This window comes from Gekko japonicus, unplaced genomic scaffold, assembly GCF_001447785.1.
Source record: "Gekko japonicus isolate JY-2015 unplaced genomic scaffold, Gekko_japonicus_V1.1 scaffold3300, whole genome shotgun sequence".
In the NCBI taxonomy this organism is placed as follows: domain Eukaryota; kingdom Metazoa; phylum Chordata; class Lepidosauria; order Squamata; family Gekkonidae; genus Gekko; species Gekko japonicus.
The window spans coordinates 117,031-142,321 of NW_015160936.1; the positions used below are offsets into that span (position 1 = coordinate 117,031).

A 25,291-nucleotide genomic window follows, 5' to 3' on the forward strand; every position below is an offset into this window, starting at 1 on the left:
ATTAAAGAACATTTTTTGACATAGCTGTGTGGAAAACCTTGCTTCTCGTGGCTTACCAATTTGCCTGTGCATACTGCTCTCATATATTATCAAATCTGGGACAGTTACTTTGCTGTTCAGGCATTGGGAGTTCCTTGGCAGATTTAGGAAGAGGCTAGCCACTGAGCCAAAAATTTAACTGTTTTACTTATTCCGCACTCTTCATCCATGTTCCTATGCTTGTTTTAGTTTGAGAAACTTGATAAGAAGTCACTTTGTGCAGCTTCTGTTTAACTGTTTGTAAACACTTCCACTTTTGTTTAGCTTTCTTTTTCAGAAATTGTGTTTTAATTCCTGTGTGCAAGGAAACCAAATTTTTGTGTGAAAAAAGTTCAGCTCATTCAGTCTTCTTGTGTTCTTCCAGGCAGTGCAATGTCAGCAGCAGAACCGCAACCAACGGAGGCTTCTCCATCATTGAATTCATCCAGCTTCTTTGAGGCAGCAGAAACAGATACAGCGAATAAATATGAGCCGGTTTCCCCACACTGGTTTTATTGCAAAGAAGCCGATTCCAGAGAAAGGTGGATTCCCTTTAGTGGACAAGATTCAGAGAAGTTAGAACATTTTTACCAATCCAGTAAGTTGATTGGGAGAGGAGGTATTTTTCTGTACAGGACTGAAGATTCCAGGCTAGTAATCTTTTACTGCACTCTATAATGCATTTGAGGAGTTCAGAGGTGTACAAAAATCTATCATCACCTAATTCTGACATATCTTCCCTTTGCAAAGTGTCTTGTGACCTGGCTGCATAGTTTATTCAGACTGAATCATGGATGTCTTAAATGAAACAGGTTATCAAGACTTCTGAGTTTTTCAAGCTTGAAATCCCTGATGGTTTTCTGAGTTTTTCAAGCTTGAAATCCCTGAAATCCCTTGAAATCCCTGACCGGAACCGGAAGCCTTTGATGTATTGAGTGCTTTACTAATTTTTGGTCTCTAAGCAACACTGAAAAGTATGATTCACAGTTATGAATGCCAAGTGATCAGAAGTTGCTTCGGTCTCAAAAACAGAAGTACTGTAAACAGCACCTGACTTTGTACTTTTGTGTGAGATCTGTTGGCTGTTGGGAAGTGTGCAGAGGTGTGTGTGTAAAGTACCATCACGTCTCAGCTGAGTTATGGCAACCCCAGCAAGGGGCTTTCAGGTGAGAAGCAGAGGAGGTTTTCCATTGCCTTCCTCTGCAGTCTTCTTTGGTGGTCTCCCATCCAAATACTAACCAGGGCTGACCCTGCTTAGCTTCTGAAATCTGATGAGATTGGGCTGTACCATGCCTCCTTCCCTCCCACATGTAGAGGTATAGGGAGGGAAATTTAGCTGAAGTAACATGGAAAGATCAATCAAATATTTATGGCACGATGTCTGCCCACATATTCATTTTGAAAACATTTTGTATTTTCAAAGCTATTTCTACAGTTTCTTTATAAAAAGAAAACCTAGAAATATGTAGTATTCTATGCGTAATGTTGCATTCTCTGCAAACGGCCTCTCATTTTCGCAGATCCTGTTTTTAAATTCATTTTAACAGGTAGCATAAAATGATAATTCTTTAAAGGTTGGAAGTCTATTTTTTTTAATTTAACGAGGTGATGCTGCTATTAATAGCCACTATATCATGCTGAAAAACAAAATCCTGCTCTATATAGGCTATTCTGTCTCTGTATTACGTTTTGAATTGTATACTCTTGAACAATTTCAGAGTATGAGTTATGGGTTCTGATCCAGCCCCTTATTTCTGGATGTCTTGTGCTGGCTGGTTGAATTGTTTTCTGTGTTCCGTAATCTGCCTTGAGTCTTGGTGAGAAAGGTGGGCTATAAATGAAGTAAATAAAATAAAAAGTGTGTGGCTTTTTAGTATCTACAGTTTAGTTCCTCCTTTTATCACACTCCTTGTGTTATGCAGGTAAAGACTGTGAGGAGCTGGTTGTTCCAACAGAAGGGGGCAGATATGATGTGCATTTGAAGAAGAGGCTCCGTTGTGCTGTCTATTGGGAGGAAAAAGACTCTGAAGTAAGGCGGTGCACTTGGTTTTACAAAGGAGAAGACAACAAATATATTCCATACTCTGAAAGCTTCAGTGAAGAGTTGGAGGTAATGTTGATTTAAGGACATCAGTCGTGTCCCATCATGCATTTTTCTGATCTCCTTGAGAATGTCCGACTTCATAGTGCCACAACCTGAGCGAGCTCTTAGCTAGTCATCCCTTTCCAGTGAAAGTAGTATTACAGGGCCATTTAAATTTGATTTCAATTAATATCCAAACGGCCTCCTGGCTAGTCCTTTCCTTCCCGTGTCAGTAGTGAGATTTAATCAGTTATAGGCAGTACACGCAGGTCTTCTACTGCTGTGTTTACATCTGCTCTTCTGATAGACCTTTAGTTTCTTCTATGTGGCAAATAAGCCTTTCTACTTTGTCTGTTATCTGTTTTATTCTCACAAATGGAGCCTGATTGTAAACTGAATAAATTTTTGTGCACAAATTGAATGGAGAGGGGTGGGGGGAGAGAGAGAATTAATATGGTGCATGGTGAAAATAACCTCTAATGGCGGTTGTGCTGTAGAAATGTCATCTTTACATATCTGCGTGCCATCTCACAAATGGAATCTGGGAAGTGACTAGTACACACATGATCTCAGTCTTAAAGAATTAGTGCACAGGATGATGTGAGCACATAATGCAAAATTGCCTCATGAGTAAATACTACTTGAAGGAATGATCTATATTGCAAGTATTTAAACAAAGTTTTCATTGCAGATGACAGACCATTCCCCCCCCCTTCTCTCTCTCTCAAAAAGTAGCACAATCCTGCCCTTAGATTTTGGTGGGGAGGGGGCATTTCCCAATAAATTTAATAGAGTACCTGCTGCTTGATGTCCTTATTGAAATTTCTGAAATGAGTGAACAATATTCTCTTGTCACATGGTAGGGACACAAATAAACGTTCTTGGTGACTGCTCCCTCAGTGAATTATCATGCTATTTTGGTCATGCTGTTAGTAAGGTGGATTAGGGTGGTATGTATATTGGAAAATTAGTTGGGATTTTATTGGCTGGGTACTTTACACTGTAGTTATAAAATTGTTTTTTGCTGTTGAATCTTTCACTGTGTTGAATCCTTCATTGTGCTGTCCAGCTAAGGAATCATTCAGTTAAGGTCACAATCAGATGTGTGTTTGCACTTAAGACTCTTACTTCCAAGTTACATTGTTGGTATGACCTAAACTAACGGCCCCCAACCTTTTAGAGTATGCAGACACCTTTTTATCATCAACATGTTTTTACAGATCCCCCACATAGTAGTAGCTGTACTATCAGTATCCATGGATTGAGAAGATACATAATGACAAAAAAGTCAAACTGACAATGCTTAGTGTATATATTTCTTCATGGACCCCTTGTAATAATTCCTGTCCCCTTGGGGTCTCCTGCCTCCAGGTTGGGAACCACTGACCTAAACAATGAAGGGCTCTCTGAAATATGGTTGTCTTGCTAAATATTTTTTTTCCTCCTTAGGAAACATATATGATCTGTGTCACACTAGATGAGTGGAAGAGGAAGCTAGAGTCCCCTTCTAGAGAAATAATAATATTGCATAACCCAAAGGTAAGTGGCTTTCTCGCACTGAGAAGTTCCTTCTTAAATAATTTTACAACCATTACAAGCTGTTTTCAGACTATTACTTTACATTTTGACTGCGTTTTAGGACCTTGGAAACATCTGTAAAGAGTGCCTCTGCTTCTTCACTAGTACATTTTAGAATCCTGATTGATTGTTTGTGTTGTATAGGCTTGTTATAGCCTTGCAAATACACTCAAGTTTAATATATGTTGGTACAGAAAGATTCCTGGGTGGCTTGCTTGAAAAATAATAGAAGTACATCTTACAATATGTTGGGATGGGGTGAAGGTTGCTACCAGCATCCCTACATGTTTTTTTATTCAGATTTTCTTTAGGCTCATATTTTGGTGATGGAGGCCTTTGAATGTGATTATTTGCACCTCTTTGGTACACTACTACACGTCTAACCTGATTTCTTTTGGTGGTTCTTTCAAGCTGATGGTACATTACCATCCCGTAGCAGTCTCCGATGACTGGGGTGCAAGTCCCACAGAGCAAGGTCGACCAAGAACAGTAAAGAGAGGAGTGGAAAATATTTCTGTTGAAATCCCTATCGGTAACTGGATGCTTCCTCTTCAGCTTGTTTGATTTTGAACTTTCTTTACTTTGATGTAATTTTATCCAGGGCATCTTGATTGAAATGGGTTATTTAAAGGGCTGCAAGAAATCTTTTTCAAAAAGTAATTTGATAGTTCAGATTTTGAGAGAACAAAATTTTGAAACATGTCTGCTCAAAACTGAAGAGATTGTAGATAATGTAAATAGCTATCTCTGTAATAACTTTTCTATTAATCTTTTTTTTAATTTCCTGTAATGATTTACAATAAGGCATTTGAAATTATCAAGGTTTCATTTTTTAAACGTTACGATTGCTAGTTTGGACCGGTATTTTCTGTGACCCATATTTTGAAAACTATCACACTCATTTGGCAAATGTCTCATCTACATGCACTATATAAGTTCTCTTACTTTTTGTTTCAGGAGAGCCTCTGCAAATAGATCATTTGGTTTTTGTTGTGCATGGAATTGGGCCAGCCTGTGATATACGGTTCCGTAGCCTTATTCAGTGTGGTAAGAGGAGATGCTGGTTTTTTTGTTGCAGAGAAGTCAGATGTATTTGTAAACATTTAGAACATTACTGTCCTGTTTCATGATGCAGTGGGTCCATAAAGTAGCTTGTGAAAGTAAAAAGAAGAAAACTCAGTACAGAGTACGAAAAAAAAAAATCAGCTAAAGCAATACAAGCCTTGTGGATGCCGGACACATAGAAGACCTCTCATTGATTCTAATTCCAGAAGACCAACATCAGCCATCGGAGTAATAGATGGATGCTAGATGTGCTCTGAAATACAACAGTTTTAAGTAAATGCTTTAAGACAAGCAGGCAGAAAGCCAGCCAAACAGGCCTCTTGAGGAAGGGTATTCTATATCTTTGGTCAAAAACAGCCCTTGATAGGAGTCCAGTTGGGAGCCAATGAACATTGTTTCAACATTGGAGTAACATACTTTGAACAGCTTGCCCTAATAGCGACCTGGTACCTGCCTGCATTCTTAAATATGTGCTTGTTGTCCAGGCAAAAGTACAGTTGTGTTGTATGTTTATTTTAATCCATATCCTTACATACTGTGGTTTCTTGCCTAGAAGCAATAAGAGAATTAGTTATTTGGCAGTCTAATAATGCTTGAGCCCTTGCAGGCAGTAAAAACTGCATGTGAGGATTTTGTTAATATTTTACACAGCTACCCATCCAGATATTTCTGAGAGGAAACTGGAGATTGTGTTAAAAGTGAATAAATATTTTCAATGTACTTTTGGAAGGGGTAGCATCTCTTGCACAGCATAGCTTTGAAGACGCTGGATCTTAGAATTAGAAAGAATAGGAAAACTTTACAAAAGGCAAATGTAGACTTACTGCAGATATATCAGGGGACTTACTGTACTGAAATACAGTGATTTAAATTTTCTGGAACTCCTTCATGGTCCTGATTCAGTGAAATGGATGCTAATGTCCTACACAGGAATTTTTCAGAAAAATTAGACTGCAGTTCCTTTGAAGACAGACTTCCTTAGCTATTTTCATTATAACTCTCATCTACGGTATGTTGTTGTTTTTGCTGTCAAGTCACAGCTGACTTGTGGCTACCCCGTAGGGTTTCCAAGGTGAGAGACTTTCAGAGGTGGTTTGACATTGCCTACCTCTGTGTCATGACCCTGGTATTCCTTGGAGGTCTCCCATCCAAATACTAGCTAAGGCTGACCCTGCTTAGCTTCTACCAGACCAGTGCCGGACCAATGCATTTTAAAAGCCCAGCTGTCTTTAAAAGTCGTGGTGGAACTTTTTGGTTTTTGATGGTCAGATCCTTTTTATTCTGTTCATTATCACCTAATGCTTCCCCATATAAATTGCAGTTTCAAATGCAGTTGTGCTTGTTTTTATGTGTAGGATTGTTTTTCAGAAGCTTGGCAACGCTTGGTTTCCAGTTCACCTCATTTCCTGCATAAATTGGGTAGAAATAGTCTAACAATAGTCTAATAGCAATAGTCTAACATGATGACATTCAAATAGTGGGTCTTGAGTACCTTGTGAGTTGATCAGCAGCTTCTGGCTGTGCGTGTGAGAACTGCAAAGCCTTGAAATTCAGAAACTGGGATGAACACATTGAGTTGCAGGTGGTGACCACTGTGGTTTGCATACATGAACTAGGTATGGAGTTGCGTGTGCAAAAGCTGAACAAGCTTTAATTAATTAATCTCTCGGTGTGTGGTGCAGCGCATGTGGCCGCCGCACTCAAGCTTGAAATTGTTTTCCAGTCGATGACTTCCGCAGCGTTTCCTTGAGTATGCTGCAAGCACACTTCAAGAAAGCTCAGGAGCAACAACAAATTGGCCGAGTTGAATTCCTTCCAGTGAACTGGCACAGTACTTTACATACTGGTGTGGATGTGTAAGTAAATCTTTCAATTTTTCTAGCAAACCTACCGGTATCTGTGACTGCATGTTGTTAGGAGTATTGTGGTTAATTCTGCTGTTCCATAGAATGCTAGATCTGTGCTTTTTGTCAGGAAGCTGTGGACATAGAATAGCAAACAAAAGTGTCTTATATTGAATCAGGCTTTTCGTCCATTAGGGTCAGCACTATTTATTCAGACTGGCAGTGGTGGTGCAAGATTTCAGGCAGGGGTCCTTCATATCACCTGACCTTTTTCACTGGAGATGCCAGGGATTGAACCTGGGATCTTCTGTGTGCCAAGCAGATGCTCTACTCCATGTGCTCTGGATCCTTTGCATACTCTGACTCCGTGCAGCATATTTGACAAATATGCTTTAAACATATGTAGCATTCCTGCTTGTCCATTCTTCCTTTATCCTTTTCCCATGGCAACTTATTGTCTCTCTCATCCTCTGCCTTCCCACTTAGAGTAATAGAAGCCAACTCTCTGCTCAATGCAGGATCAGCCTAAAGCATCCTTGACAAGTGTTCATCCAACTGCTGCTTCAAGGCTGCTAGTGAGGTGGAGCTCACTTCCCACTGTATCTCTCATTGTCAAGAGAGATGGCCTTCCCAGTGCACTATTTTCCCTACCTAAATGGCTGCAAGGAGGCCAGTATTACACTTAATGTCAGTTTTCCCCATAGGGTAAAAAGCAGCTCAGTGGGGCAATTTTGGGTTGGGAAAACGGGGACGAGACATAAGTCCTTTTTCTCCATGATCCCAATCGAAATTGGACTCCCAGGCACCTGAGAATTAAGTTTGGAGTGTTGAACTCCCAGTGCATGTCTGATAGAAAGTGGATTTCATAACATGTCAGTTGGCCTTCAGCATCCCATTCTCAGCTCTGTAAGATGTGGCTCAGCAAAACTGCTTAATATATCTGGATCTGATCTAGAGTACTTATGGATTCATAATGGCATTCTACTCATAGGTAAAGGTAAAGGTTTCCCTTGCTCGAAAGCCAGTCGAATCCGACTCTAGGGTTGTGGTGCTCATCTCCGTTTCAAAGCCGAAGAGCCAGCGCTGTCCGAAGACATTTCCGTGGTCATGTGGCCGGCATGACTAAACACCAAGGCCCACGGAACGCTGTTACCTTCCCACCGAAGTGGTCCCTATTTATCTACTTGCAATTTCTTGCTTTCGAACTGCTAGGTTGGCAGGAGCTGGAACTAGAGATGGGAGCTCACTCCATCATGCGGCACCCCGGTCTTGAACTGCTGAACTACTGACCTTCCACAGCCTGCAGTTCAGCGTCTTAACCATAGTACTTAACCATACTACTGTATGGGTGCAGTGTGGCCTACATGGTAGCCATTGTATTAAATTATCTTAGATCGTGTTCATCTCAGTCCTATGCATGTTTACTTGAAAGGCCACTAGACTCATTTCTCCATCTTGGAATACAGAGTACAGCATTTGTAACTGCCTGTATTTTCATCCTGCTGCCTTGAAGGAAGCTTCCCTGTAATGAAATCAAGCTTCTGTGGTACAATTTGAGATTTGGAATCCTGATTGGAAATGAAAGCTGCAAAAAAGGAGCTCTTAAATGCTTTTTTTCTAAATGCCCTTCTCTGTTTTGTCTTCAGAGAGCTGGAAAGAATCACCTTGCCAAGCATCAACCGCCTGCGTCATTTTATCAATGACACTATCCTGGATGTTTTCTTCTATAATAGCTCCACCTACTGCCAGACCATTGTAGACACAGTTGCTTCGGAAATGAACCGGCTCTATCTACTATTCTTGCAAAGGAACCCTGACTTTAAAGGGGGAGTTTCAATAGCAGGTCACAGTTTAGGTATAAATCGCTCTGTTTCCTCAATACATGTACAAACAAGTGAGCTTGCATGCATGTTGGATGCTCCATTTCACTTGGGTTTGGGGTCTTTATTCTGATACATGGTAGAACAGTGTGGGCTTGAAAGATTAAATGTGAATCATCATCCTTCTTTTCTCCCTTCTTCCACCTTTAAAATTTTAATTGAATACAGAGATCTGTGTGGCTTCCTGAGATCTGGTATCCTGTAGTCTCTTTGTTTAAAGCTTTAGCAGGAAGCTGTCATTCAAGGCAGTTGCTCACAAGCTATGAATGTGTTTTGGGGTCATTGTGGCTAAGTATCAAGAGATGTAAACATACCAGCCAGAGATACAGAATTCTGTGCCGCAATCTGCCCCAAATCTGCAACCCTAGTCCTTGTGTTCAAGTGCGTAGAGATAACTAAAATTTGCACCTGCGTGCTTAATGTTTTAGCTGTAAACTCCCACTCCTGCTGTTTCCCAACTTCCTCAAACTTTGATTTTTGAATGCATTTTTGTCTGTGGCTTTAGGATCTTTGCTGTTGTAAAAATCAGACCACAACCATAGTTTTGTGCTGTTTTTAAGATTATTTGTTGGTTTGCTAAAACTTCTCTGAATCAATAAGGTCTCAAATTAAGGGAGGAGAGGGTGCTTGCCAGGCAGTTCTGGCCTCTCTGAGATTGACATCCTGCTAACCATTTTGTGTCTTTTTTTTAGGATCACTTATATTGTTTGATCTTCTCACTAATCAAAAATGCACTACAGAGAGAGAAGATGATAACAAGGTACATTTGTGCATGTAGAAGCAGCTTCTGGATTTAAAACAGGTCTCTTGAGTATCCTGTAGCTGTATACATTATCTGTATAACCCTGTGGTTCTGCAGATCTTTGAGCTGCAGGCATGTTCAGCCAGATAGCTTTGTAATGTTCTGTGCTCCGGTGACAAAGTTGCCTCTTTCCCAGAGAGATACTAATTTTGAACAAGGGTCTGGTAAATGAATTTTTTTGCCTGATTTTTCTTGGTACTTTCCAGGAAAACAGCAAACACTATTTTATTTATTTAATTAATTGATTTTATTTATACCCCGCCGAAGCAGGCTCAGGGTGGCTTACATAAAAATTAAAACAAATAAAACAGAACATTTATAAAACCATTCGTAAAGTGCTAGTGTACAGTATTGCATAGTGATGGCAAACATAGTAACAAATCAGTCATAGTGGGAGTACAATCAGCATTGATATTAGGACTCTTATCTCAGTCCGTTTATTCTGGTGAGGTTCATGCTGCCAATGGTGGTTCTAGGGCACAGGGTCTCTTGAGCTACAGGGACAATCATGCAAAAACGAACCACTTCTAAAACCTAGTATTGATGGGTGAGATTAAAACACACACTTAATTTTCCCACTGATAATCCCACTTGAATTTTTTTATTTCAGTAGGAGAGATTTAATCATGTGCTGAAATTGACCACTGTTTACCGTACATGGCCTTGGCTGAATCTTGCCCTAAATTATTAATTTCCTAGGGAAAATTAAACTTAACTGTGTGGTTTGGTTATAGAGTTCTATTAATATAGTCTGTTCATTTTAAATTACTGAAACAAAAAAGAACCGCAACTGACATTCAACGTGATCTTGCGTCAGGGAGAAATCACAGTTTCTTGTGGACTGGTACAGACATGTAATGCCACACCATGATTGCCATATCTAGAATCTTTTGTTAAAAGTTTATTTCCAGAGGTATACACAAGCCCTCTTGTGGTAGCAGTGTTGTCACTGAGGCTGTTCCCTTCCTCATTATCCCCCACACCCCAAGCTTGGGCCTGCCCAGAGCAGTGCCGTTTTGTCCTCTCAATGACCAGCCTCACAGAGACAAAGATGGATGTGAGTAAAAGAAGGTGCCGTTTATGGAGCAATGACATTTTTGCAGCAGACTGTTGTCTGTGTGGGTGAGGTGGGGAGTACTTTTCATATCTGGTGGAATGTGAATGCGTTCTTCTCCTTGGATATCATCATGTAAGAACCAGGCATTGCCTACCAGACTGAATTTTGCTCACACTGGCCTATCGTACGTTCCTCCCTCCCTAGCAAAACTTGATGCAAGCCACTGTTCTGGAGCACAGATTGAAAATTTCTGCTTTCCATGCCAACTTGTCTGTTACAGAATCTATATACTAAAATCTGTGGATCAGGGCCACGTGCAGCTAAAGAGATTTTTCTGCACACCTGGGGCACTCCCCAGATGTACAGAAAAATCTAGAAATTAAAAACAACAACAACAAGAATGGAGGGGTTTAAATTCCCTGATAATTAAAGTAGCACTTACCATGGCAGTCAGCAGCAGGACAGGAGAGTTGCGCTGTGTTCAGCAGTGGTGCAGCTCTGCTGCCCCACCAGCAGATGCTCAGATGCAGCCTCTGCAGCAGAGGATGCTTGGCTGCTGCTCCAGCCCAGCCGCAGTGGGCCCAATAGTGGTGGCAGACGATGCCAGCTGCTTTTCTGGACCCAGCCACGGAGCATTCCGACTGCTGCTCTGGGCCTGGATGCAGCAGCGGAGCATGCTGACTGCTGCTCCAGGCCCAAATGCAATCTGAAAGGAAGGGGAGGGAGGAAGCCTCAGTGAGGCTGCCCTGAGCAGCTTTGGATGAGCCACCGAGGTGGGGGGGGAGAAAGGAAGCCTCGGTGAGGCTGCCCGGAGCAGCTCCGGATGAGCCGCCGAGGTGGGGGGGGGAGGAAGGAAGCCTCGGTGAGGCTACCCGGAGTAGCTCAGGATGAGCCACCGAGGTGGTGGGGGGAAGAAGGAAGCCTCGGTGAGGCTGCCCGGAGCAGCTCTGGATGAGCCGCTGAGGTGGGGAGGGGAGGAAGGAAGCCTCGGTGAGGCTGCCCGGAGCAGCTCTGGATGAGCCGCCGAGGTGGTGGGGGGAAAGAAGGAAGCCTCAGTGAGGCTGCCTGGAGAAGACAAACCATTAAGAACAGGCGGGCAAGGCAGTGGATCTGGTGGCTGTAGGGGAGCCTGGGAAGAAAGGGGGGGGGAGATGAGATTTCCCCGCTGTGAGTATCGCGGGCCCCCACTTGTCCTTGTATATCACACAACATGCTTGTGTGCTAGGCTGCCCAGTCAGTTCAGGTGCTGTAGCCTTTGGGGCCTGTATGAACTTTGGGCTAAAATATATGTAATGTGGGAGATTCATGATTTAATCTCCCAGTATCTATCTTTATACAACCTAAAAGCTGCTGAGAAGAGTCCCAAACCGAAGGAAGCTGGTGTATGTGTGGTGAATCCGTCCTTTCCGCATTTCTTTCCCCTAATGTCCTGCAGCGTTTTCTCTCACATCTTCCCTCCCCAGCCTCTATTAGACATGCAGAGGGAGGATACTTACACTGTGCCCTCCCAGCCAAGACTATTCACAGTTACAGAAGAAAGATTTTGGTTGGAATAGACATTTAAACACTCCCTGCCCAACACCACTGTCCCCAGCCGGTATGAGATTCTGCATGGCTTCTTTTGAGCTTTAAAAGAAGACATTGGGAGGACGTCTGGTACATCCATCACAGAACATCCCTAACGTATCCGTGTCGATTATATATTGCAGAGGAAGCTCCATAGCAGTGGGCAAGCTGACTTTCAGGGCTGCTTACATGCCACTTCTGATCTTCTCATTGAACAACCCTTGGTAAGCTACCGGGGAGCTCCAGGATTTCCTGGAATGTTTGGAAAACTTTGGTTTTATGCAGTCACAGTTTGAATATGTATCTAAAACAACCACAGCAGTGTGGTACAGTCACAGTTTGAATATGTATCTAAAACTGATCTAAGTGCAGGCCACAGCAGTGTGGCATGTATTGATATAATAAGAAGCCAGCTTGCCTTGCCTTTCTTCCACATCTGGGAAAGAAGTTGTGGGGGGATTTTGATTGGAAAAACAGCCATCTACAGATTAACAGCTTTCTCCCTCTGCAACTACATTTCATTTTTTAAAAAAATTTATTTATTGGGAAACTGATCACACAGCTCCTGATGCCTAGGCTAGTTTGACCCTTTAGAAAGGAAGAAGCTGCCCCAAATACAGTTATCACAGTTCAGTCAGGGGAAAAATATCATCCTCCTTAGGATCATTGAAAGTTCAAAGTGTGGTGTGCCACTTCTACTACTCATACACGCTTCTTCAGCCTGGATTCTAACTAAAGCAAGTTGAGCGTGAAACAGTTGTCTCTGGTAGAGGACATGGCATTCAGGCCTGTTTGTAGGGCCCCACCACCACCTACCTGACCTTGAGATGGTCATGGAGCCTTCTTCAGACTAATTAGCTCAGAACTTGGGTTACACAGAGAAGCCCAACTGGCACTGTGGCTCTGAAAATACCAAAGCGTAGCAGTTACATGATTCTACCTCTGCCACTAATCCAAATCTCATAGGTTGCTCTCCTAAGGCAAAGAACAGAAGAAAAAATCATTTTTATGTTGTTAGAACTGGAGGCTAATTTTAGAAAATGCAATAGAGTTCACTTAAAAATCCAGTTGGATAATGTTACCTGCTGATTGGAGGCTTGATAGTGTTCTCTCTTGGAGCTCTATCTCTGTAGGTGCCAAAAGGACTGGATGTCATGTCATGTCCTTGGCAGCCTTCTTCCTTCCTCCCGTTCTAAACAGCTGCCAAGTTGCCAAAGTAGGGTGTTTTTTTTTAAAGTTGGATTACAAATGTGACATTTTTCTATGTTACAAGTGTATGTCTAAATTCTGTGATTTTTTTTTAAAAAAATGGTGTTAAGGTAGCTGTTGTAGAATCAAATATGGCGATTGTGGATTCAAGAGAATGAAGCTGTGTATCTGTTTTGTGTTTAAGCATGCTTGTTGTTTGATTTGATAAAAATGAACTGGTATAATAAGCCTGTTCTGTTATGTTAAATAATGTAGAACTGGAATCTGTTTTCCCTTGGGTTTCCCATTTAGATGCTTCATTACTGCATTGTCCCACATTCTGATTTACTGCATTGTCCCACTTTCTGCTTCACATTTTGGAGTCTAGTCAATTAAGTAATATGACAGAGAGAGAAATTAATGGGTCCATTTAAAAGATGAGATCCCAATCTGAAATTACATACATGGAAGTAAATTGATTTTGATGAGATGTGCTTATTTCCATCTAATTGGTATAAGTTGGAAGTAAAGGAAACTGTAATAGAAACATACAAGCTGAAGTAGTAGCTCAGTAACTATGGGTTAGTTATTACTAAATTTTTAAAAACCTAGTATTATGTATCTTCTGCATCATGCTGGCTAATACAGATGTACTTCCTGACAGAAGCAGACTTTTCTATTGTGGATCAAGGTCTGCTTCTCCCTCTCTAGCTCCAGCTCCAGTAAAGATTCTTATTCTGTCTCCCATACTTCAGGCAGGCATTTGAGCGATTCTCCTTTTAAAAAAATGAAACATTGTTCTGAACAGATGGAGGGGCGTGGCTTTTTGATTGTCATAAGAACCAGGCAATCAGCAGTCTGCCTGTCAGCCAGACAGCTAACTCGTGCGGGTAACAGGAAGAACTGGTTACCTCTGAGCTCAGTTAAGTTTGGAAGACTATGTCTGCCTCATGAAGATGGAATGTTGATCAGTTGCTCAAGCAGTTTCTATCTGTATGCAACCTAAGTGTCCAGTAGATCCAGAAACTCTCAGATTGTGTTAGAAAAATGCTGCTCAAGTACTGTTAACTGTTTCCACAGGGAACCTGTATGCCAGCATCCGGTGAAGAAGGCCTTGGGTCAGTAAAGGACGTCTTGAAGGAACTTGAGCTTTCTGAATATTATTCTGTGTTTGAGAGGGAACATGTGGATAGAGAAGCACTGGTAAATTGACATGACAACATGGAAGCTGCTTCTTGGAGATATATTTGGTGGTGTAGGAATAAGGGGGAACCAAATCTTTGCCTATTGAAATATGTGCTTGAATTCTCTTGGCATATGCAAAAGAGAAACTGAATGTGAAGTTGTGGGTGTTCTTCTCTCCTTGTAGCAGCAGTAGTGCCCTATTTCTTGTGTGTTACAGGTGTGACAGTGTTCCATTGCTGCCTGGGCTTTACTGGTTGTGGTGGAATAATTTCTGCGTAAGAGTCCCATGAGCCTGGGTTTGCAAATATTTCTGTTTTGTAAAAGCTCAGTGGCATGAGCAATCAGCCAGCTTGTATCCTTGTCAAACGACAGCAGCAGAGTAGAAGCTGGAGTGTCCCTTATTCCTTTGAATTGCTGTTTATAACAAAACTGGAGCTTACATACGAGGTTCTTATTGTGCAGGCTTTGTGTACAGAAAAAGAACTTAAAGAGATGGGAATTCCTTTGGGACCTAGAATGAAAATCCTACACTACTTAAGGAACAAACGCAGCAACCAGGTATGCTTTTTCTGATAATTGAATTACTTTCAATTCTGCTTTCAGGACCAGAATAATGTATGCATACTTTGAGTCTCTTTTTACCAAACCTGCAGTGGGTTGGACAAGCAGTGCCGTCAGCATGTTCTGATGCAGTGTCTGGTACACTGTTGGAATGCTGAATGTTGGTAATTGTGCTGCTCTGGCATCTTTGCAACTGCGTAAGAGTCCCATGAGCCTGGGTTTACAAATATTTCTGTGTTTTGTAAAAGCTCAGTGGCATAAGCAATCAGCCACCTTGTATCCTTGTCAAACGACAGCAGCAAAGTAGAAGCTGGAGTGTCCCTTATTCCTTTGAATTGCTGTTTATAACAAAACTGGAGCTTACATACGAGGTTCTTATTGTGCAGGCTTTGTGTACAGAAAAAGAACTTAAAGAGATGGGAATTCCTTTGGGACCTAGAATGAAAATCCTACACTACTTAAGGAACAAACGCAGCAACCAGGTATGCTTTTTCTGATAATTGAATTACTTTCAATTCTGCTTTCAGGACCAGAATAATGTATGCATACTTTGAGTCTCTTTTTACCAAACCTGCAGTGGGTTGGACAAGCAGTGCCGTCAGCATGTTCTGATGCAGTGTCTGGTACACTGTTGGAATGCTGAATGTTGGTAATTGTGCTGCTCTGGCATCTTTGCAAGGTGAAATTCCCACCTCTCCAGCAGCCTTATAGGGCAGGCAGCTGTAGAAGCGTAGTGTTGGCAGAAATGGCTACAGAAGAGAGCTGTCTGACTTTGTTGCAGGATTCCAAAAGAGAAAGACCTGCAATGGCTTGGGAAGATGGAGATGCCAAGCAGGAGGCACCCGCAAATCCCACAAATGTGAAGTCAAATTGCCAGTGTCTGGATGTTGTGACAGGACAGGTAATCCTAACCCTTCCCCAGCCACCAAGGGGCTTTTTAGAGTCACTTTATTATGTCAGCCTTGCATTAACAGCATCATAGATAGAAAGACGGCCTGTTGAGCTTTACTGTTGAACTGTCCAGAAAAGTCTTACTGGGCCAGATCACTCATCAATTTACCAAGTCAGTAGTGTCTGCCAATGGCCAGTTCATAATGCTTTGGGCAAGATATTGAAGGACACAATGCTAGATAATTTAATTTCCAGTTGCTAGCCTCCAGCAGCTGAATGCTAAAACACCTTAAAGAGTGTGTGCTCTCTGGCCAGATCTGTCTGTCTCAGATTGCCCTTGTCCAATTCCAGGGCTGTAGGGGAAAGGGTACTACTAATAAAGTTTTTGCCCTCTCATAGAACAATGCAGGTTCTAAATCTTCATGCTTCAGTATCTTGGTTTGATCATAACCAATGTTCCCTCTAAGGTGTGGAGTCTTGTGAGCAAAAATTCTACTTTGTAAGCTACTGGCATTAAAGTTGTGAGTGAGTGATCTGGCTACTGCATAAATTAACTTGCTCTAGAGCCATCCTTCCTGAGCTAAGACAAAAGTGTGTGAGCCAGAGGCTAAAAAACTGTGAGCTAGCTCACACCAACTCAGCTTAGAGGGAACACTGATCATAACTAAGACTTTTTGTTATGCAAGTATTCAGGCAAGTGTCTCAGATAGCACATAACCTGTACAGCTGCCTGAAGATTTCTGAAGTTTAACTAGGCTTGAGTTTTGCCACTATCAGGAAGATTGGAACCTGTTTTAAGATCTTGGAGACAGGGTGCAATGCAGATATTTTGTTGCTAATTTAAAACCAATCAGCAGTCTGATTCTGTACAGGTTTGGGTAAATCTTGTTTTTAAACCTCATTAAATTGTGATCTCTCACAACATTCCACAGCACTGCATTCCACAAGTAAGCTATATATCATACGTGGGTCCTGGGATGAATTCCCTTCTTTCACATCTTTCATGTTTTAATGTCAGTGAATACATAGTTGAGTGCAAAAAAAGGGTAGTAGTCGGATCAAGTAAATGGAGCAGCTCTCCTGTGAGGGATAGCTAATGCATTTGTTCTTTTTGCAAAATGATGACTAAGAGGAAGTGAGGGGAAACATGATTAAGATATATCAAGGTGTGCACTGTCTGGAGAAAGAAATTGGGCGGACCTTCTTTTTTTCTTCTCCCATATTAGAACTTGAGGGTAACCAAACTTAAACAGTAAATCCAGACACAAGTATTCATTCTCTTAAAGCATAATTGGGGGTTGGGTGGTGAGTTTTTTGCCTTGAGTGGCTTGCTAATGGTCTTCCCAGAGGTAGCTCTTTGGCCACTCAGGGTGCTGGATTAGATGGATCTTTTTACCCTGATTTGGCTGGGGATGGTCTTGTGGCGTTATGCACAAATTGCTCTTTCTCTACCAATTGGGCTGTTGCATTTAAACTCTTCCAGGTTTCTGCCAATTACCCTCAACTGATCTATAAGCCGCAGATCTTCTTTGCCTTTGGGTCTCCTATTGGGATGTTTCTCACTGTACGAGGAATAAAAAGGATTGATCCAGCATACAGCTTGCCTACCTGCAAAGGTTTCTTCCATATCTTTCATCCCGTATGTATGAGCAGCAACACTGTGGTTCTCTCCCCCCAGGTCAAAGTGGCACTTAAGCATGAGGTGCATAAAGAAAAACTTACTAAATGAAGCCCTTGCCTTCCCCTTCTCCTTCCCCTCCTGGGTTTTAACTGCTGCAGGGTCCTTTTGCTCCTCGCCCCCAAGTTAATTAAAATGTGGCACTTAAGCATGAGGTGCATAAAGAAAAACTTACTAAATGAAGAGAATTCAGAGCTACTCAATGGTCCCCAGCCCTTGCCTTCCCCTTCTCCTTCCCCTCCTGGGTTTTAACTGCTGCAGGGTCCTTTTGCTCCTCGCCCCCAAGTTAATTAAAAATTAAATTACCTGTGTAGGTAGTGTAAAGCATGAACATCAAATGAATTGGGCTTAGCTTTAATAATTTCTATTTTCATAAATGCACTTTCCAATGCACAGTTTGGGATTCACAGTCACAGAATTCAGGTTAGAGAAAATAGCTTTCTTGTTTCTGTGTTCCACTTGAGATTTCATCTTGTTGCCCAGTATTCAGTGCAGCTGGTTATAGCTGGATTTCAAGATCAGACTGTTTTCTGGGCTTATCTGCTCTATTGAGACACTGTAGAACATGACCTTTGTTAAAATAGGTTGGGGGGTTGGCTTGTGGTGGGAGGAATTTAGATTGTGGTTATAGCAGAGGGGTTTTTTAATTTCTAAAAAAATTAGTAATACAACAATTATAAAAAGTACAAAAAAGAGATACAGAAAACACATAAAATACATTGCCAAACAAAATCATGATCTGCCCTGTCATGTGAACATAGAAAATCCTACTCCAGCAATTGCCAATATTACTGTTAAATCTAGTTATACAGTTAGCAGCTCTATTTTTTTGTATTACACTTGACCATAAATTATCTAATCTTATGTACTCTGGCAAACTGTTAATTTCACCAAAGTATACATTTCTTGTATTCTCAACAATCCGTCTTGTAGATTAGGGGTAGTATTTTCTTTCTGATACCTGGCAAAAACCAGTCTGACAGCAGTAATCAGATGTAAAGCAGCTTTTTGCTGATCTCTGGGAACATCAGGAAGATAATTCAGCAATAAAGTCTCTGGTTTATGAGGAATTTGTATACCTAACCCAATTGATAATAATTTCATCACTTGCTTCCAAAAGTTGGAAGCACGTATACATGACCACCACATGTGAAAAAAATCTGTATAGCAGAGGGTTTTTAACCCTTTCAAGAACCCAATGTTGGTTGATAGTGTGGAATATAAATGCTCCCCCCCGTGCTTTTCCCCTCTAACTCACCCCCCCTTCTCCTGAAGTGAAACTTGTTCTACTCAGGGAGACCTAACAGGCATCATGTGTTCTCCCTTTCCTCCCTGAGAAAGAACAGATTGAAAATAGGAAAACGATGTGGAGGGCAAAGTGTTAACATTTACTCCTCCACAGACTGCAGCCTATTTCCACAACTGGGGCGGGGGGGGGGAACGGGACACAGACAGCAATTGTTTACCCCTGGCAAATGGCAAATTGTTCAAAGCCTTTCTAAGAGAGGAGCTGGGGAGGCAGACTGTTTCCCTGATATAAGCAAATACATACCGTATAATGTGTTATGCTCTTTCTTCTGTAGTTTGACCCAGTGGCATACAGGATTGAGCCCTTGATTGTCCCTGACATGGAATTCGAACCTATGTTGCTTCCTCATCATAAAGGGAGGAAGAGGATGCACTTAGGTAATGTTGAGACTGTTCCTTTTGCAGACATTGTCCTTTTGAATGTGTGCTCCAAGACACTTTTTGCATTTTCAGGTGGTGCTTGAACACATTAATATAAATGTATCCTGCCCCTTTTGGACAGGTGTTAGTGTTTACTCAAATATTAATCCTAGGTGTTTCAACTTTCATTTGAAAAAAAAAGCCAGCCTTTCAGGGTTTTGGAATGCAGAAAGCTCTGAGCTACCTGTTAATATGCAGGGACTAGCGTTAGCTCCCAAAGAGAGCCTCTAAACAGTCTGTCAGGCTGTTGGTACAAGTTCCCAACCAAACCATGACAGGCTGAAGACAGATGTATCTTCTTCCAGGAGGACATGCAGGATTTTCAACTGTGGGAAAGTTCTGCTTCTCCTTTCCCACTTCCCTCTATTACCATATATACATGGTTCCAACTCCAGTATGAATTTTCATCTCTTCTCCCCTGACCCCTTCTTCAATGAAGCTTTTATGAATTCTCTCCCCATCCTGGGTAATTGGACCATTTGTCCTTTTACACATTTGAGGACTGTTTTTTAAAAATAACTTGTAAGAAATTGATTCATGGAGGAGGGCCCATAGGAAATGACTGTCAGTGCAGTCCTAAGAATACTTCCCTTGGAATAAGTCCCACTGAGCAGACTTTAGTAGAATTCCGAGAACACCTGCTTAGGACTGCAGCATTCATGAGTGCTAGAAGACCCAGCCAGTCAGCAAACTGCACCGCCAGCTTCTCTTGGAAACAAGAAGTCATCATAGGCCTGATTCACTTTGCAAGTTTGTACAAGTCCCCAAAAGTAGTGAGTGCAGATCAACAGTAGTGGGTGCTCATTCTGGCAGCATGGGCTCTGCCTTGAGGAATGTACCTCTATCTAAGTGGTGGGTGGAAAGTAACTCCCTTAATGAGAGAGATTGAGGAGTGGCAAGTATCCAGTTTCCATGAGACCCTTTGCGTCCCTGAGAGGATTCCTCAGATGAACATAAGAGCCCCGCTGGATCAGACCAATAGTCCATCTAGTACAGCATTCTGTCTCATACAACAGCCAGCCAGTTCCTCTGGACAGCCAACAGCAGGGCATGGAGGCCAAGACCTTCCTCTGATGTTGCCTCGTGGCCCTAGGATTCAGAGGATTAGTGCCTCTGAGTGTCACCATGGCTAATAGCCACTGATAGATTCAGGTGGGTGGCTGTGTTGGTCTGAAGCAATAGAACAAAGTTTGAGTCCAGTGGCACCTTTAAGACCAACAAAGTTTAATTCTGGGTATAAACTTTCATGTGCATGTACGAAATATATCTGGCCCCACTGCTGGACCTTCTGATTGGCCTGATCCAACATTGGCTTCTCTTATGTTCGTATGTTCTTATGAAGTGTGCATGCACACAAAAGCTATACCCAGAGCCACTGATAGACTTATCCTACATGAATCTATCTGGTCCCCTTGTAAAGCTATTTTAAACAGATGAATGCATTTCCTTAAAATGTTATCTGCTGTTTCTTAGCCTTGCCTCTGAAGAAGCCATGTGAAAGATGCATCCTGAAAGGACCCCCCCCCCTCCAAGTTGCACTTAACACACCTTCAGGCAGTAATTTCAGTAGCTTTGGATTAGATGTAAAACTTTATCTTGGACCTGGTCCAGGGAAGCGAGAATCAGAGCTGGTCTAGGAGAAGCAAGGGCGTGTGTGTAGATGATAATGTGACTATGTGAGAAACAGGAATAGGATTGAGAGGGCCAAAGAAACTTTATCTTGGACCTGGTCCAGGGAAACGAGAATCGGAGCTGGTCTAGGAGAAGCGAGGGCGTGTGTGTAGATGATAATGTGAGAAACAGGAATAGGATTGCGAGGGCCAATGAAGGGGATCTGGAAGATGTCAAAATTGGCTTGAAGCTTATTTATTTATTTATTTATTATTCAAATTTATATCCCACCCTCCCCAATGGGCTCAGGGCGGCTAACAGTAAGGGCACAAAGCCATGATAAAACAGTTAAAAGCAGGATAAAACAATACAAAATTACAATAAAGTGCTGGTGCTCTGAAAGTTCATAGTTCCAAGATGGGTTCTGGAAGATGGACCCAGAACAACAAAGCAGGTTCCAGGACGATGCTGCCTTCCGATCTTCGATCCAGGGCCATCATGCACCCCGATGGCATACCCGCTCTTTGTGGTAGCGGTACAGTGGTGGTACAGCGGTGGTGGCGGCTCCTACTCGAAAGCCTGGCGGAAGAGCTCCGTCTTGCAGGTCCTGCGGAACTGCACAAGGTTCTGCTGGGCCCGGATCTCCTCCAGGAGCTCATTCCACCAGGTAGGAGCTGCCACCGAAAAGGCCCTGGCCCCAGTCATAGCGAGTTTGATGTCCCTGGGGCCTGGGATAACCAATGTTGGGCCCCCAACCGTAATGCCCTTGGGAGAATATATGGGGAAAGGCAGAAAAGCTGAAGTGAGAAGGGTGTGCTGGTCAACAGAAGGGAATGTATGTCCTACAGAATGTGTGAACCGCAGGCTTTCTAGATTGCATCCATGCGACATTCAGTTTGCAAGACCATTTCTATTTCCTCTTCTTAATAGAGCTGAAGGAGGGCCTCACACGGATGAGCACCGACATAAAAAACAACTTGCTGGGCTCCTTGAGGGTAGCCTGGCAGTCATTCACTAGGGTCTCGTTGCCAGCTGTGGAGGCAGGGGCCACCGGAGATGCCGAACAAGAATCAGAAACTGAAACCAGTTCAGAGAAGCAAACCGGTTAGTGAAGGGGAAAGAGGGAGGTTATGCCTTGCAAGCAAAATAGCGTGGTGTTCGATAACATCCCAGCAAAGTCCTCTTTCCTTCCTTCCTGTTTAAGACAAACTTAGTGTGGTGCCTGCTGCTCAGTAGTAGCCCTTGCCCCAAAAAATCAGTGGAGCGTGTTGATGCAAACAAATTTAATTTGGTGATGTCTGATTTACATAATGTTGAGAATTGCAGTTAGGCTTTTTTGGTTCCAGATATGGGCTACTTTTGCTGTCTCTAAAAAATGTTCCTTGAGGATTTGTGTTCTTTCCTCTCTAGGCCTCATCCATCAAGTAAGTGGCATGTAGCTTTTCAGCTAAAATTGCAAATTAGTTGGTCTCAGTGGGTGCAGAATCCTTGCAGTGCCTGATACTATTGGGTAGTCAGACCTTGGCCTACACAAGCTTGGAGACCATGTCATCTTAGCTGTGTCTGTTTACTTCATTCAGATGAGAAACCCGAAGAGCCAGCTACACCAGCGAAAGAAGAACCCACATCAATTAATGTGGGCATGCTTAATGGGGGCCACCGCATTGACTATGTGCTTCAAGAGAAACCAATTGAAAGCTTTAATGAATATTTGTTTGCACTGCAAGGCCATCTCTGCTATTGGTATGTAATGGCTTTTAAATTGCTTCAGGAAATCTTCATGGGTAGCCTTCTGTTGAACTTCAAATAGTTTTTAAAATTGGGATAAAGCCAATGGTAATGAAATTTAGTAAATATTGCTGCTGAAAAGTTCGAGTCAGAAAACGAGGCACTTCACTAATAGGTTTTCTCCAGTAACTTGTTTTTACAGCCACCGTTTCAAGTGGGTGTCTGCTTTTCTTGGCTGCACCCAGCCCCTTGGAAGAGAAATTGAGGCTGAGAGGCACCACTGAGCAAGTACATGTCTGGACTCAGGTGGTCTCTGGGTTTCTAAGGCACATCCAATAATCTTTGTAGTGGACCATCTTTGAATCTTCAACAAGTCCCGTCCCCCCCAGTGGAAAATAGCTTTCTTAAGTATAAAAATGCTGACAGTTTTAATACTTAAAAATTTAATTAATAGGAATCTGCAGTGGGGGCTATGGGTAAAATCCAAGGTGGGGGAAAAGGTTGAGTTTGGGAGAAGAGGCAGGTATACCCACTTTCCTTGCCACTGTTCTTGCCTCTGAAATCCCCGGTGATGGGTGCGGCAATATTAGCTCCTGCAACTTGTCTCCTCCTCTTCCCCACCTACCCTAAGGAGTAGCTGTAGGGTCACACACGAATACTCAGGAAGCTGCCTTATACTGAAGTAGACCATTGGTCCATCAAAGTCAGTATTGTCTACTCACACTGGCAGCAGCTCTCCAGAGTCTCAGGTTGAGGTCTTTCACACCACCTATGACCTGATTCTTAGTGAAGATGCTGGGGACGGAATCTGGGACCGTCTGCTGCATGCCAAGCAGATGCTGTACCACCGAGCCACAACCGCTCCCCAGACAATGGTGTGGTTGTCTCCTACTTCTCAGCCAAGCACAGAGCCTTTTGCTAGAGTTTCCTTGAGCGGAGGAGAGCACTGCACATAGCTGAGTGGCATGGTAGGAGCACCCCATGGATTCACCTTACTCTGTGCTTAAGACTAATTGGTTTGTCATATCTGACTCACATAGGCTTGCGACATGCTCTCACATGAGACAAGCACTCGTGTTATTCGGTTTAATTCCCTATTCCTAACCTCCAGGGTGTCTGAGGACACAGCGCTATTGCTGCTGAGAGAGATTTACCAGACACAGGGCATCAGCCTGGACCAGCCTCTCCTGTAAAGCCAGACTGACCTGCTGCATCAGTCTTCTTACCAAATGTAAGTTGTCTTATTTCTCAGACTAAATTGCCTGCTCTCCTCCACTGCTTCTGCTGTGGGTCTTAGATCAGCCAGTTCAATGCCAGAAGCTTCTGAAGTTTCAGGAAACAGAACCGGCCATGCACATTGCAGCAGGCTCACAAAATTTTTCAGCTGTTGATTCTCTACCTTAAGGCCACTCCATATATCTTAATAGATCTAGGTGTGGGTATTGTGTGAATTTTTGTCTAGCTGTGGTCAGCCACTTGGGCCTCCTTTGAACAGTGGTAAGGAATTTGCCACTAAACTGGAACATGCTGGGGGGGGGGGCCTTTTGGCCTTGATGTGGGAAAGAATTAAATGGCCCCCAGGGACCTAAACACATTACAGCAAGGTAATAAGTAACATTGGCATCAACCAACTTCCTTTCGCGTATCAGTATATTATGCTGATTTGCTTCTTTGGAAGTAGCCTCAGTGAATCAGACTGTAGTTGTTCTGATGGCACAGGGGAGGAAAAGGTACCATTTTCCAGAGAGACTTCCTGTTCTCCTTGTTGTATCCTGCTGTGCCTAATGGGAGGGCGGGCAACTTGCCTTAAATTAATATGCAGTATTTATGTAAGTGCTATCAATGTATTGTTTGTTGAGCTGTAGGTCATTACAACAGATTTGTTTGGTTTTTTGAGCCTGTTGTTGAATCTTCCTAGAGTTCAAGAAATCTCATATACAGTTGTTGGATATACTCAGTGTCCTTCCCTGATTGTGGTGACCAGTCCCTCACTACCTGCAGTATTCAGAGAGCAGCGATAACATAATTCCCATTCCTTCTTAATCAGTTTATCATTAGTAAAGCTGCCTTAACATGGCTGATCTTTCCTGTTTCCTTAGATGTACTCCCAAGTGGAAGCTTGTCAAGATTTCCTGTCCGCCACCGTCTTTCATCTGTTGCTGATGCACCCAGCATGCTTTATCCCCACTGCCTGGAGCTCTGGAGGATTCCCTGTCCCAGTAACAGTGGAAGTGTGGCAAGCATTTTTGGTCTCACTTGCCTGACATACACGGTCCTTGTTGTTCACTGACTCTCTGGGCTGTGCCCTCTGGCCTAGAGGCAGGTGTGTGTTAAGTTGCAATACCAGCTATGTCGAGTCTAGAACTGCACTAGATGTGGCTAGAAATCGGTGCTAGAACCTCACCTCACCACTTTGGTTGGAAACCCCTGGGATTGACAGAGCAGCATTGGTTAGTGTGATGTCAGATTTGAGGGAATAACTTCTCTTTGTGTGTCTGTGTGGGGGCATATTTATAAACCTTTGTTCTGTAGCAGCACTTGGATATACAAGCATTATGATTTTGATTTCCTGTGGTGGATTGTATTTTGTTCCGTACCCTTCATTGCTGCTGCTTTGCCCAACAGGTGGAGCTACAGACCAAAGCAAGAGGTTCTCCAAATTCTTGTCTTACTCCAGGTGTTCCTTACAGCGTCTTTGCTGCAGGGGGGGGAATGCACGAGACACTTCCCTAAGGAGAAACTGTTGTGTGGAGAGCTGCAAACCTCCTCCTTTTTTGTACACTCCCAAGATGTGAACAGTTGACTCCTCCTATTATGGCACTGTGAGC

At 42.7% G+C, this 25,291-nt stretch overlaps 1 protein-coding gene across 1 annotated transcript; it reads left to right on the forward strand.

The window, feature by feature from the left end:
- The first annotated feature begins 411 nt into the window (after positions 1-411).
- On the forward strand, positions 412-25,028 carry DDHD2 (DDHD domain containing 2). The gene is made up of 18 exons (XM_015425079.1): positions 412-616; positions 1,941-2,128; positions 3,551-3,640; positions 4,091-4,211; positions 4,637-4,726; positions 6,468-6,600; positions 8,235-8,443; positions 9,161-9,228; positions 12,037-12,117; positions 14,162-14,284; positions 14,729-14,824; positions 15,609-15,728; positions 17,202-17,357; positions 18,980-19,082; positions 21,666-21,839; positions 22,316-22,478; positions 23,575-23,694; positions 24,563-25,028. The coding sequence occupies exons 1-17, from the start codon at positions 412-414 to the stop codon at positions 23,654-23,656; spliced, it is 2,202 nt and encodes a 733-aa protein (XP_015280565.1). The 3' UTR covers positions 23,657-23,694; positions 24,563-25,028.
- The last annotated feature ends 263 nt before the right edge of the window (positions 25,029-25,291 follow it).